The sequence below is a fragment of the Parambassis ranga genome, chromosome 1 (genome assembly GCF_900634625.1).
Source record: "Parambassis ranga chromosome 1, fParRan2.1, whole genome shotgun sequence".
Taxonomy (NCBI): domain Eukaryota; kingdom Metazoa; phylum Chordata; class Actinopteri; family Ambassidae; genus Parambassis; species Parambassis ranga.
Genome location: NC_041022.1, coordinates 20,483,699 through 20,498,910, shown reverse-complemented (window position 1 = coordinate 20,498,910; position 15,212 = coordinate 20,483,699). Strand labels below are relative to the sequence as shown.

The 15,212-nt window shown below is 40.5% G+C and overlaps 1 protein-coding gene across 5 annotated transcripts; it reads right to left on the bottom strand.

Moving 5' to 3' along the window:
- Nucleotides 1-590: 590 nt before the first annotated feature.
- On the bottom strand, nucleotides 591-13,599 carry tab1 (TGF-beta activated kinase 1/MAP3K7 binding protein 1). Of its 5 annotated transcripts, none has more exons than XM_028407620.1 (11): nucleotides 13,551-13,599; nucleotides 12,774-12,907; nucleotides 12,220-12,373; nucleotides 11,877-11,972; nucleotides 10,825-10,951; nucleotides 8,432-8,548; nucleotides 5,185-5,296; nucleotides 4,020-4,164; nucleotides 3,527-3,737; nucleotides 2,530-2,683; nucleotides 591-1,164 (listed from the first exon to the last, which is right to left on the bottom strand). In XM_028407620.1, the coding sequence occupies exons 1-11, from the start codon at nucleotides 13,581-13,583 to the stop codon at nucleotides 939-941; spliced, it is 1,509 nt and encodes a 502-aa protein (XP_028263421.1). In that variant the 5' UTR covers nucleotides 13,584-13,599; the 3' UTR covers nucleotides 591-938. The 5 variants fall into 5 exon arrangements, with proteins under 5 accessions (XP_028263421.1, XP_028263429.1, XP_028263456.1 ...); XM_028407628.1 differs by having other exon boundaries at nucleotides 591-1,161; XM_028407655.1 differs by having other exon boundaries at nucleotides 10,825-10,933.
- Between the last annotated feature and the right edge of the window lie 1,613 nt (nucleotides 13,600-15,212).

The window sequence follows — 15,212 nt, the reverse complement described above, 5'->3', positions numbered from 1 at the left end:
TGGCCCAAAACACCTTTTAAAAAGCACCCAGAAATGGTTACAAAAAACCGCTGGAGAGTTCTGAAATAGCCAGCAATGAGCCCAGATCTGAATCCCATAGTGGAGAGATCTCAAAACAGCAGCTGAGAGAAGGCATCCTTCAAATCTGAATGACCTAGAGCAATGTATATTAGAAGAGTGGTCCAAAGTTCCAGCAGAGAGGTAAGAAAGGAAGCAACGGATTTCAGTTATCTTAATAATAAATAAAGAGTGTGTTACCAAATAGTTACCAATAGTTAATGGTGCCAATCATTTTCTCCACTGCATGGAGAAAATGATGCAGTCAGGAATCAGGTTTCACTTTTCATCCCCGTTTTTTGTGTTGTTGCAATGTGACTGGGAGAATTGCAAGAGTGCTGATATTGTTGGCCATGACTGTACTTATTGGCCATCTTACACCAGTTTCACACTTCAACATCTTTGCCCTTGTAGGACAAATATTTTGTATGCTTCTAGCTATTGTAGTTTGTTGGAAAAATAACTGGAAGAAGCTGTTAAATGTGTTGACAGCAGTTGGTATCAAAGGCGAGAGAAGCCCATAGACGCTTGTGATTAATCTGAAGATATATTTCCATTATACATAAAAAAGTACTTTCATATGCATTCATTCATTCCATTAAGGCCTTACAGTATGTCATCATTCCCAACATCACATGATTATTTCTATAGTCTGGATTACATGTATTTACTCTCGAATCTTCTTCTAATACAGAAGGGCTGGAGTGTTGATAGCACAATGTTTGAAAGCCCAGTACCTCCGTCTTGTGTCCCCATGCACATTTAGGTCACTTGTTTTTATTTATGATACATTGATAGCAGATTATCAGATATCCCAAACTTCTTAAAATCCTGCCCCATTTACAATCCATGCTGCCTTGTTGCCAGAAAATCCATCCTCTTCACTGTGGTCCCAGGCCTCCCTGGGTGCTCTGGCTGTCACTGTGGTCACTTCCCCAGAGACGGTAAAACTGACTGAAGTCCACGTAGGGTGGCACCCTGCCCGTCTCATCAGGCTGCGCCGCCTGGCTCCCTCTCTGCCGGAACAGGCTTCCATCTCCCGAGCTGGAGCTGGAGCTCTGTGTTTGTGTGTTGGTAGACTGAAGGGTGGCTGTGGGGCTCTGACTGCTGAGGAGAGAGGAGGAGGAGGAGTAGAAGGAGGAAGGGGGGGAAGATGGGTGGTTGGGGAGGGTGGAGGAAGGGGTGGAGACAGGTATAAGGGTTGGAACAGAAGAGGAAGAAGAGGGGGCAAAGGTGTCCATATGGTGGGTGGAGAGACACAGGAGAGAGGTAGAGAGAGGGAGTGGACGGGGCGGAGGAGCGGTGGTTGAAAGAGAGAAGAGGGAGGTGGACAGGGGGAGAGAAGGAAGAGGGGAAAGAGGGAGTTCAATTATAGGCTGCAGGATGTTGACGGAAGCTTGGCAGGTAGCTGGGTGAAACGTGCTGAAGGAGTGCAAAAAGGAGAGGCAAGGACAGTGTAGGACAAAGGATGGATATTGGCAAGTCGGGGCCAATGAGGAAGAGAAATATAGATGTGAGTCAGTGAGTGACAGAAAGGAACAGAGTGGAACTCATAAAGGGAGAGAAGATGGAGAAGCAATCCTTGAAGGGGACTACACCAGGGAGAAAATTGAAAAAGAAAAGGTATACATGCAGCAACCACAAAGCAGCAGCTCTTTTTAATGTGTACTTACACACAGATCACTTTCAAGCAGGCATATCAATGTGGACAGAGGCTGTCAAACAGTCATGCTTTCTGATCAATGTAATGCTAACAATATATTATATAGAACCCATGTCCCTATCACTTAAATAGCATATGGTCACAGTGGTTTTTTATTCAGTAAAAGTAATGTATTGGCACTTTATACCAGTGTTGTTAGTGTGTTTGATTTAAAGCACAATGTATCTAACGCTTTAATCAGCTATTTCAAAAAGTGCTAATTTCTCTTCGAAGAATTCTTTGAAGCAGTAATTTGCTTTTGCACAACAGTGTCTGAAATGTTTATACTTACACAGCTGTATGAGGTATATTTTAAATGGGAAAGATAAATATTAAAATAGTTTTCCAGCTGTCGTTAATCAGTCTTTCCTCTCTAGTGTGTGAAAGGAGCTGTGGAATGAAACACAGGAGACAGCAGCCAAACTATGGGGAAGTGAAAACTATGCTTACACATAAATAAGCATAACCGTGGCGAGACGCAGGGGAATGAAAATCAATCTCACCGAAAATAAACATAACAAGGGAGGGACAAAGGAGTAGAAAATCTTGCTTATTTAAAATACACTGCAAATAAACACAACAGTAGGGAGAGTAGTGTGGAGCCAGAGTAAAGCTCACCCGAGTACCCTCCCTACAGCAATGAGACAACAGAATGAGCATCAGTGTGAAAAAGCAAACACACAGCGATAGTGGCTTCAAAAGCAAAAATTAAGCTTATTTAAATCATGCACAACAGGAGAGGAAACAGAAAACACGCAACCCAGACTTACCCTGGTGTGGGGGTGCCTTCTTCCAAAGTGGAAGCGGTGTTGGTTCCATTGGTTAGGGTACCTGGGGAGGGCATAACCAGTGAGAGGGTGACACTGGTTTTACTGGTGCTCTGGTTGCTGGAGTAGGGCACTGACACAGGATAAATACGACCGCCTGAAAAAAGTGCAGGAAACATACAAATACAGGTTTTAATCAGCGTGAAATTACAGAGTCCAGAGCCATTTAACGTTTTTGTGTAACAAGTGGCATTATAAAAAAAAAATAAAACAGAGGAAACAGTGGGCAGGCTCAGCCCAAATTGAGCACTTTGGAGGCACACTGGGTAGACTGGGTGAACTTTGTTATTTTGGTTCAAACATTTATAATACTTGGATTATGTTTCTTTGTTATTAAGGCTGACTGCTTACAAACAGATAAAATAAGATTTATTTTAACATCGTTTTTGAAGTGCAGCACTCCTTTGGTTGCTTTTTTTGATGCCAGACTAGTTTTATCTATGCATAAAAACCTTCAAACCCACTCCAAATTTAAGAAGAATCTTTTTTACTATTTTTACATTTCAACATTGTTCTTCTGTTACTGACCAAGTCCAGAGCTCTGGCTCTGATTTCAGTGTAGGAACAATATGATACTTAGTTACATATTTACTTAGTATCAGACACAACGACAGATGCAGCAACACACTGCTAATTTAACCTTTAACATTTAACACTTAAAACTGTAAAGCTAATCACAATTTTTCATTTTTTGAGTTGCTCCAAAAATGTTAAAAAAGAATTTTTGTTTTCTTAAAAATGTGTAATTTTTCATGATGCTCTCAAGGCAAAAGGGGGTGGGATCCACTGGTCACAACCTCTTTTATGAGTCTATATGAATAACACATTATCCATCTGACTCGAAACAAGGAGCATTGTGTTGATGTAGACAGTAGAGTGCTCTGTTTCCCCGACAGGCTTTCCATGAAATGAGTATTATTCCCAGAATGGCATTTCTTACCTTGCGTGGGCGTGAGGGCATCAGCCAGCGGGTAATTGAGTGTGCGGATGAGTAGTGTCATGTCTTCATGCCGAGAACAGTAGGTTGCCCTCTGACGGCCAGACACGAAGACGTCGTGGTGAAGCCGCTTGACCCGCTCCACCACTGACTGAGCCACTGCCTCCAGACTTGTATGCTGGGCCAGCTCTGCTGCTACCATGGCAACAATTTCCTACGAAGGACAGCAGAGGAGATGGGGGGTCAGGGGAAGAATATAAGAACAATATTAACGTTGATGAACTAAGGATGAGGAAGAGAATTACAAACAGGAGGAAAACAGCAAGCCGAAGAAAAAAAGGAGAAAAGAGGTGGAAGGAGATCAAAGGTGTAAGAAGGATGAAGGTAGGAGGACAGAAAAAGCAGAAGTGGATTAAGAAAAAACAGAAAATAAAGGAGAATTGAAATAGAAAGAGGATAAACATTAACCGAAGAAACGTAGGATAAAACTGCTAACCTGATTGGCCTGTTCGGGGCCGTGGGCGGATTCAAGAGCATTTATTAGACCTTCTGACATCAGCACCAAGAAGCCCGTGACCCCATCCAACGACTGGCTGCCATATATCTCTGGCTCTGCGATAATTGGCTTTGACTTAGCCACACTGATGGTACAGGAGGACAGGAGAAGATAGATTAGTCTAGAAATTAATATTAAAAACAAGTGAGAGGTCAAAAGAAACAAGGACTGCATGCAGAAGTGGAAATATACAGAAGAGAGGGGCATGTGAAAGTCATAGCTGGAAGAAGTACTGGGAGATAATGTGGAGAGAAAGTGGCAGGACCCTGATTGAAAAAGACACAGGCACCTGACCTACATGGAGTAAACCTACTGTTCCAAAGAATCACTTACACTTTGTTCACATGAAACTCTCTTTGTAGACAATAACGAGAAAAAAACTACAAAGATTCTATTATGTGTTTTACTGAGGATCATAATTGACTGACTCATAGATATCTCAGCCTAAATTCTCTGGCCTGGACAGCAGACAAGAACAGGAAATGAGAAGTGTGAGAGAGGGAGGCCCCCTGATCGTGGAATTTCAAGAGGCTCAGCTGTGGTAAGAGAGAACCTGGAGTGTATTCAGATCTGATAATAAAGACCATAATGTGGAGACACAGTCATCACCAGTCAGGCACTGCTGAGTGCAGACATTGATAGAAAGTCAAAGGCATACTAAGCCGTTCCTTCCTCCCTTAACTACAGGCTTATTTCCTTTTCTGCCACCAGGGATATGGGCCATGTGATACTACAGTTTTAAGTATTAGTAGTATTGGTAAAAAGGCATGATTTTCAAAAGAATTTGGCCAAACTAAATAGACATTATATATAAAAAGATATATATATAGGAAACTTCTCAATACATCCAGTTTCTGTGTCTTTTATCTCTTGACAACACATTTAAAGAAACACATACATGAATATGCCATATGCTAGAATGACAAACAATAAGAGGGCAACAAGAACAGAAAGATGAAGATGTGTTCCACCTAACCATTCACAATATCCGAGTGTTCAATAATGGGACCAAGAACCAGTGTAATATAAGAAGAAGAAAGAATGAACTTAAGAGTAACTTGGCTGTGGGAGCTGGACCAGTCATCATACGGTATTGTGAACTCACCTGAGCAGGTCGATTTCATTGTAGTTAAATTTGACCCGGTAGTCTCCGAGCCTCCTGGTGCAGCTCTGCCCTGCTATCTGACCTGCCTGCCTTATGCGAGCTGAATCCACACCTGGAAGAGAGAAGACACAAAAGGTTCAGACAGGACAGCAGGAGGAGGAGCATGAAATACTATATGGAGTGGGAGGATAAAGCAATAAGAAAAAAGGATATATAGAAGCAGGGGGTGAGTGGTGGGAGGGGGAAAGAGATGTATGTGTGTTTGAGAGTGAATGAAAATATGAAGGGAGAGGTCACCTTGGCCTGGGTTAATGGAATCACTGTCACTTCCTTTAAATCATTCAACAAATCATTCTAACAGAATAATTATGTGACTCTCAACCGAACACAGAGAAAAAGGAGTGGGGAATTAAGACAGATTTTCGCTTTATAAGGCAGCAGGTTATAGTGCATGCTATGGTATTTGCACACATGAAATGATGTGTAACTGCCTCTACACCTCTATTCTAAAGCTATTAGTGTCTATACAATAGAAACAAATAGAAATACCGGACAGAAAACCCCTGTGTTACCACCACTGTACAATATTGCAGAAACACAAGCTGTTGATTTGGGAAGACACAGTCATATATGCCAATGTATGTTTAATGTACAAAATTATTCATTGACTGTCTTCTCCCCCACTGGGCCAAATTGTAAACATAAGAACTGCTGCATATTGTAGCACGAAGGGGGCAGTAAGGGAAACCTGCAGAACCAGCGGTTTAGGTGAACATGTTTGAGAAGGAGGAGGACGATGTTGCCACTATGTGGGATTTCACAGTTTTGCTTGTTTGCCCAAATATCTGATTACCTGAATGAGTGATGAAAACAAGCGGGTAATGTTCAGTGAGGTGGGTGTGCTCGCATGATAATAGATAAACAACAGGTCTGGCAGACAGTACTGTTTGACCTGGGTGGATTCTTAGCACCTGATGAAGCTTTTCCGCCTGAGCGTCCACTCTAAAATTCCGACCAGTTCGAATAGTTCAGGTAAAAACGTATGCCCAGACAATGTGTCGACCTGTCAAACTAATGTTCCAAGAACAAAGTGCGTCGCTTTCTTCTCAGAGCGCTGAGATCCATCCACATTGTATGTTATCATTATATTATTTAATGCTGTTATATTTTCTTGCTTGCAGTACACCAGTTGTTTTATTATATAATTATATGACTACCATTTTTTGACTTGATGTTTTATTATTGTTGCTTGTCTGTGACGGACTGGTGCCCTGTCCTGGGTGTACTCCGCCTCTCACCTGTAGATAGCTCCAGCCCCCCGTGGCCCTACACTGCAGGACAATGTGGGTTCCAATGATGGATGGATGGATGGATGGATAAACAGACCTACCAGCATGAATCACATTTAGACTGATTTTACCCTGCTTCCGACTCTACAATACCTTGTTTAAATCTCTTGAGTAATTTATATGTATATAAGTTTTATACATATATAAGTTTTTTATGAAGTTGTATTGATTTTTGGTTTTTAGGGTGACCTTTTAACATCTGTCCAGAGATGGCAGATGAAAAATGGCCCTCGGGCTAATACTGGTGCATTTACAGAAATGTTAATGAATCTACAGTGCTTATAAAAAATAAAGGGAACCCTTAACACAATGTAACTCCAAGTCAGTCACACTTTTGTGGAATCATGATTGTGAATCAACTTCAGCTGCTGTTGTGCAAATGGAACAGAGAACAGGTGGAAATGAGAGGCAGTTATCAAGACAGCCCTATAAAGGAGAGGTTCTATATATTTTATGCTGATCTGTGGTATATTTAGAGCGTTAAAAAATACTCAACAATGTAAACCGAACCGAAAACCGTGACCCAGAACAGGGATACGAACTGAACCGTGGATTTTGTGAACCGCCCCACCCCTAATCACTGTGTCTAAGTTGGGTTTTGTATATTGTGTACAAAATGCAAAGAACATATACACAGTGAAGATCGCCTCCTATCAATGTAAAACTTACATAGCATGTATTAATGTGAATAGCATGCACATTAATAGTCAAGAAAAATTAAATTAAATGAAAAAACTGAAATTACCATATCCTACAATAATAAGAAAACAATGTGCTTGAATTTCATGGAGAGATGGAACAAAAACATTTTGCAAAGATGCTGAAAAAACAAAACAAACAACAACAAAATCTTGGCTTTACAGAGGAAACACCTGAAGAAACGTTTGAAATCAGTGCTACAGGACTAAACAGATAACATATAGGCAGGACAGTGTGCGTTTGGGCGTAAAATAGCAGCCCTAGAGTCCGGCAGATGATGTGTCTGACCCCAGATTTACACCAGCCGCGAAACAACTGTGGGACGTAAGCGGCACATTCTTATCTCTTCTGCAGAGCGATATCAATTCCCACGAGACGCATTTCTGAAGCGTAGTGTATCCGTGCGTATGCTACAAGCTCCCGCGGGATTCACAAACTCACATAGTAATCTGCCTGTTTACCTGATGGTCTTCTCTACGTGTATCAGGCTGGGTTTCAGAGCACGTTACTGGAAACTCTGTTTGCTCCATCATCACACGTACACACGGGCAGCCACCCTGAAAACAGTTGCTGCTTCTCTCCTAGCCTTTTCCTTTCTAATGTTGTATAGAAAGCATGTTACATCATATAAAATGCAGTTTCCCTACTTCTAAAATTAATCTCTTCTCAGTCCTCATACTAGGCTGTGGCTGTGTTTCTCTGCCGATTGCATTTTATTTTGAAAATCTACCGGAAACTCTCTGGTGTTCTGGTGCCTGACTTCCAATCTGCTAGACAAGGTTGGTGCAAATTGACGCGACAGCTCAAAAATAGAATGCTTCTGAAATGTGGCTGGTCTAAATACTCTTGACTAAAATTGAAGTGCTTTACAGTGACTTTCGCTACGCTTACGTTGCACGTCTGGAATAAACCCGGCTTTATACCCTTTTATTGTCTGTGCTTATAAATGAAGAGGGACTCCTGTAGCAAGCTGCATGGTGGGAAGGAGACATTGTTCAGTACTAATTTTTTTAAGGACACCATTGAAAAATCCCTTTTTTTCTCAGTCAGACTGAGAAACAGCAATTTCTCAGTCAGACTGAGTCAGCAGCTGCTATTTGAATGAAAAACGAAGGAGCCATTTTGAACACAATAGATAACCTATCATTTCAATCTATTTGTCTCTGTACACTGTGTGTGTCTGTATCTGTGTGTCTCACCCAGTGCGGCCAGTCTCTGTAGCTCGTCTTCATTATCAGTACTATGAGGTCGACCAATCTGAAGAACCTGGTTCTGGCCATCACTGCTTGACTTGCACAGAAGGACTCTGTTTGTTCCTGAAAGTACAGACAAACATATTTAAGATGAGTCAACACCTGGATGTGGTCAAACTGTTTACAGACAAACCCCATTTCTGTAAGCATACACACCTTCTTCAAATAGGGGATCACTAATACCATGAATAAAGGCTCCTTCCTTTCATCTATGCCAATGACACCATACAGACAGCAGGCTCTTACTTGGAAAAGCTAAGGTGTAATCACTGCTTTTCAATGAGATGTGTCATTGATGAGGTCCTACTGGGTCTTACTGCTCACTGACACAGGTTACAAAGACACTTAATAGGAACAGATCCAAGATTAATGGTATTAGCTGCACCTCTGAATTAATGATTACAGCTATATAAATAACTATATACTGATTAAGTCTTGCTTTTTATTTATTCATTTTTTTGCTTTTATGCCACTAAGCTCCAAATCAGATTTGTTGATGTTTTGAAACCTGGGGCTATATGTGCTGCACACCGACCGGTAATCTGCAGACAAGGCCTCCAACTGGCTACATTACACCAGGAGGTACCCATGTAACAGTGCGTTAATTGGGCAGTGCTGACACCACATTTACACTGATCTGTCAAACAAGACAGATGTTCTGACGGTACTGTGATTCTGTGCATCTGCAAAACAGCCAACCACAATCTAATGTTGAATGTTCACATACACTTTGCACCCCCACACACCCCAGCTCGAATGATGGGTCACACGACCTTAACTGTCAAATATATTTCCCATCAACACACAGCTGGGAGTGCTTTATAGAACACACCTACTCTTATATTTAAACCTTACTGGGACTCATATTCTGTCAGCTTTGAAATCCTGACCCTCACACAAAGGGCCAGTGGTGAAAACAGCCCCTTCTTTCGAGCCATTCCTAATTACTACCCCCCCCCCCCCCCATTTCCTGCTCTGAGCCATGTCCTTGAGGACAAAAGAAAATGAAACCCAGAGTGACGGTGAGGGGCTTTTTTCCTCCCTTTTCCTGCCACAGAATCACACATGTAAGCAAAAGACACAAAACATATACAAAGAGTGCTTAACTCAGTAATATGGATACACATAATGCATAAAAAAGAAATCCTTCCAAGGAATGTCTGTGGCTGGTGTGTCTGTGTGTGACTGTCTCCTGCTGTCTCATTTGAACTCAGTTAAGGATCTAAAATGGCCTGCGGGTTTGTATAATAAAATATAAACTCCCACACACACACAAACAGTCTATCATCCTACTAGGCCTACAACTGTTGTCTGCATGAGCCCAAATTAAGAGCAGGGATTAAAAACAATGACTTACAATGCTGGCATGTTTTCAATTAAAAGAGTCAGTACCAGTCCAAAAATGTGTCCATAAGCTACATCTGTAAGCTCTGCAGAAATAAATCTTCTCCACAGTATGCACACCAAAGGCTGAAAGGGGCCCTCAGTGTGTCTGTTGAGCACATATATTTATAATAATGTTTGTTCAAAACTTTGGCCAGGGTAAAATAATGATCCCAGCAAGACTTTTTGCAAATATTGTCATGATGTTTTAACAAAGTAAAGCATGGTGATCACTGGACTTTATGCAAATTCTGGTCCTGGGCACAAACAAACACCTCCAACAAACATGTTCCTTGTGTCGGTGCATCCATGGCACTGTGCTATAAACTGTTTTACAAGGCCGAAAACAGACTTTTTGACGAAAAAACACTCCAACTGGTCTACTCATACTGCCTAAAGCCAAAGCTGTGCATCCAGCATTAGCGGACATGGCTGACAAAAATAGCACCAGTGTCCTCTCTGAAAAGAAGGGGCTTTCATGGCTTAAAACAGGACTCTTACTGTTCGCAAGACTAGATGATGTCATGTACCAGTTTGTAGCATCAGTGGCATCTGCCACACCAGTTTTAATCTATTACTAGAGCATACATTTTTTAGTTAGAGTTTTAAGTCAACTGTCAGATTTCACCCCAGCTGGCATAAAAATGTATATTAATACAAAATATCAAACTAATCTCTACAGCAAACTTGGTTGAGCCAACATGGTTTGTATTTTCAAAGTGGAAAACGTACAACTGTTGTGTCAAAGAGGTTTAAATCTGTGTGAAGTCTGACATCTGCTGGTGTACAGCAGCTTGTGAAGTGTCTGTCTACTAATAAATGGAACATACTGTGTGGCAGTCAACTGTGTTTGTTGTTTGTGACATTAAGATGTAAATCTCAGCAATATGGCAATCGATCAGAATTTGGATATCAAGACAACTTCAGCCTAAATGTGTGTGTGTGTGTGTCCATACCAACATTGGCAATGTAAAGTTTGTTGTTTAGAATCAGTGCCACCACAGCCGTAGCACCTCCAGACACCTCCTGCTCCAGCTCCTTCAGGCGCTCCTGCACCTTCTGATTCTGATGGAATGACACATTCTAATCAGCCGGGAGGCATCAAAGGGGAGAAAGGAGAACAAGAAGTGAGTGGGAGGACAACAGAGGAAAGAAAAAGGACGAGGAACTAAAGGAACACCTGTAGGACTAGGCAGATTAATAGAGATAAAGAAAGAGGTAATTAGACGAACCAGGGGGCAAGCAGTGACAGAGGTAACAGAAAACAGTAGGAGGTGAAACGTTCAAGGAGATGAGTAAGGACAAAGGAGAGATAAACACATAAGAAAGTGTAAGACCAGGCAATGGGAAAGCATCTCTAAGGCCTTGTTCACACAGAGACGAGCTTAGGTGTGTCCATAAAGTTTCTTCTTATTGTATTTCATACACACAGATCTGGCATTTTAGGAGCTCGAATATGGTAATTTTTGAAGCCAGGTCTGTTTTCATGTTTCCGCATTTACACCCCAAATGCAACTTTTCTGAAAACAATGAAGCCACAGCTAACAACAATTCAACAGGCCTCGCATATATACCACAGCGTTTTCAGTGGTTTTGTGTGGATACGTGTGGACATTTGAGACATTTTTGAAACGAAAATTTCGTCTCCGTGTGGATATAGCCTAAATCTTCTCAATAGAAATAAAAGCCGGGAAGAATATGAAACACAGAAAATTGTGGAGCTTTAACTAAAAATTGGAACTCTAAACGATAGTGGGAGGAGAAAAGCAGAGGGAGCTGGATCCAGAAGAAGGAACATCGAGACCAGCTTATCTAATGAAAAGGGTGATGAGACCAGTTAGAACATAACAAGCTCATTCTCCAATGGCTGAGCATTAGCTCACACTAATGCCCAAATCTGCAGTTGCTATGGAAACTAGCAGAGAACTCCTCTTCTCAATTTTCAGCTTAATCCATCAATCTCTGTCTACATATATATATGTATATATATAAATGAGTATGGGTGCACCTCATTGTGTGGTACGAGGTAGTTGGACAGGTGAGCCTTCTCTGCAAGAGCATCATCTATTGTTTCAAAGTAGCTCTTCTCCACCACGTCGAAGGCCTGGAAAGAAAAACAGAATATAAGAACTTACAATACGTAACGTAAATCAAATGTAGTCATTGTGAGGAGCTGTGTTCAGGGGCTACATAAAACAGTTGGAATTCTGAATAGATCTGCAATGCATTAAGACAAATAAGACACTCACATCACACATGTGATGATGATGAGTGAGAGTGACAAAGTTGACAGTCAAGTTCAATTAAACCTGACTCGTTCAGGTACACACAGAAAGCATAAAAACACAAACCTGTGTGAGAATCCTGCGGACATCATTGTCTGTGTGGCTGGAGTTTACCTGCCCCAGCAGCAGCTCAGCTGTGAGACACTGCGAAGCAAAACTGGCCACTCTGCTGCCATCGTAGCCATTAAAAACCCCGTACAAGAATAAGCCATCCTCGCCTCTGATGATGATTAAAAAAACACACACACACACAAGACCTGGGTTTCAGTTGGTAGGAAGGAACAGACTGTCCCCAGGCAATTCCAATATATTTTAATAATCACATGATGTGAAAGATCTGATTTGCCTGAATACTCTTTCTGTGGTTTTTGTATTTGGTAGGAAATACTGCCAGGCATGTCTGCCAGTACAACCTGCTGTAACATGACTATTATGCTGCAAATCAAAGTGTAGACAATGTTGTTGGTTAAGAGACAACTGTTAATAAAGTAAAGACTAGATGGGTATTGCAGTCAGCATGATTTCAACCCAAAATCCCCACAACTTAAATGACCTCTCACATAATACTAAGAGCTGACTAAAAACTGTACACTTTAGTATTCACATCCATCGTTCTTTACCTGAACCTGAGGTGTGCATCCTCATTAGGGTGACTCTGAGTTCCTTTGCCGTCGGAGCTGTACACACAGTTGGGTGCCGAGCCCACCCCACACATCTGACACAGAGGCAGGTCATCTGTCCAGCTCTGATGCTGCTACAGTAAAAAGAGAATAAAACACATGCTTTGAAGCTACACAGCATTAAACAATAACCTGTATGTTACAGGTTTCTTTCATTCACCCAAGGAATCCAGAGACCGACTCGACATGTATTTGATATAGCATCAAGGCAAGCATGACATCTTCTAACCCTGAAGAATTACTTGGTAAAGCTGAAAACGAGTCAGAATACTAACTACTAAGAGAAGAGTTTGAAAAAAAATCACATTATAATGTGTAATAGTAACTTCCCCGTGGAAATGAGCACAGTGTTTACACTCAAGCTAACTTGTCGGTTCTCAAGTTAGCTGACTGTCTGAGAGTGTGCCTGGAAATGCACGGTTTGCATCACAACCCTTTGGATTGTCCCTGTAATGATGTCATATGCCCTTTGTGCTTACATACAGTGATACGTTATTGTGTCATAAATGGGATCTGTTTGACTGTTAGCAAAACATTTAATGAGCTCAACATTAGCTAGCACTGGCACCGATGAATTCGTCGAGTTAATATTGAAGAAAACTAAAAGGGGAAGAGCGACTCCCGGGAGAGAAAAATGACACCGAAGCGATTTTCAGAAGCAGCGCACCAGTGACATTCTAAGTTAGGAAAGGGGTAAAGAGCAGTGTTTTCACTTACGCTCTGCATGTAAGTCCTACGCTGCGCCGCCATGTTGGACGGGACTTGTCGCGTTCATGACTCATTGGGGCGGTCAGAAATTCTAGCTTCAGCTACATAAACACAGTTTTTCAATTTAATGAGAAGTTATTCATTGTTAAAAAAGCGTAATGTTTAAATAGGTATTAAACAAATCTGAGCAAATTCAATTGCCATTGTACGCTGTTCGTTAATAAGATGTCTTTTTACCTTTTTTTTGTCGTGTGGCATTTTACCCATATACTTTATTTCCAATAACACGTGAACGCGGCACCTATACACCTGTATTGGAATCATTTTTATTATTGGAAAATGAAATCTTCTCTAAACTCTTTTTAAATTTTATTTACATTTGAACGTAAAAAAGAAAAATTAATAGAAGAAATTAGTGGAAAACAAAAATTAATAGACAAACTTCCTGTAATCCTGCAGTGTTTCTTTGACCATACCGCCACCGTATGGATTTACTGTTAACTGCAGCTACTCAGTGCAGATGGACATTTACTAAAATAAATATTAAAATTCATAAAGTAATCGCTAGAAGACGTAAAATGTTCTTTGACTTTTTAGATCCTTAAGTTTGATTCAACTTTTGATTTTAGTAAATTAACTGGAAATTCTCCTTTCTCTCACTCATAGACAACGCTGCTATGCAGTTTCACTCAATATTAAATAGTTAAAAAAATTAATAAATAAAAAATATAAATAAAACCAAATCTGAAGCTGAATCACTAACAATGATGAACACTAACAGGTAAAGCTTTTACCAGCAGGGGGAGACGTGTTTCATTCTAAATCCTGTGACACTACCAGCTTCAGGGTACCTGCTGCTTTTTGCCATTAGACATCTCCTCACCTCACATTTCCTGTATAGCAATCCATTTTTACATGTGTGAAAATTAGTAACAATTACTTACATAGGTTATTTCTGACTTTATGAACTAAAAAGTTCATAACATCGCCACAAGACTAGTGGTTCATTCAAAATACAAGACTAACCCTTCAGATCTTATCAGTATTTATTTTTATTGGTTAAAATCAAACACATCAAAAACATACATTTATACACAGTCTTGTTCTTGAATCTTACCTTGCTTTTTTTAAAACAGGTTTCACAGAGGAACAGCACACATTTCTACGTCTACACAGATGTACAGCATAAAGTATATATGTGCATATATACTTTGATCATTTGGTCACATTTTTGTTGCCATGTTTTTTTTATAGTTAGTGTTTTTATTCCAAAATAAAAAACATCTTCTTACCCTGAAAGCAACAAAAAGGATGAGGCACAGATCACCTCACCGTATCACATTAACACTCGACAGACCATAGATCATCTTTCTTTTGTCTTTTCTTTTTATACAGAGCTAGCATAATGCCCTAAAATAAAGCAGAATCTTTTTTTTTTCAAACACTTAATATACTGAATTATAGATTTACATATATTTATAGATATAGATATACTTTAATCTTTACGAAAATGGAGAAATGTATGTTCATAAATACTCAGGATGTTGGTGTCCTTGTCTCTAAAGGAAGTGGAAAACACAGCAGATAAAATCTTCCAGTTTGTCTTCTGCTTATAACAAAACCTCTGTGTTCTTATTATAGTGATGCTCTTGAATGACAACAAATGCTTTG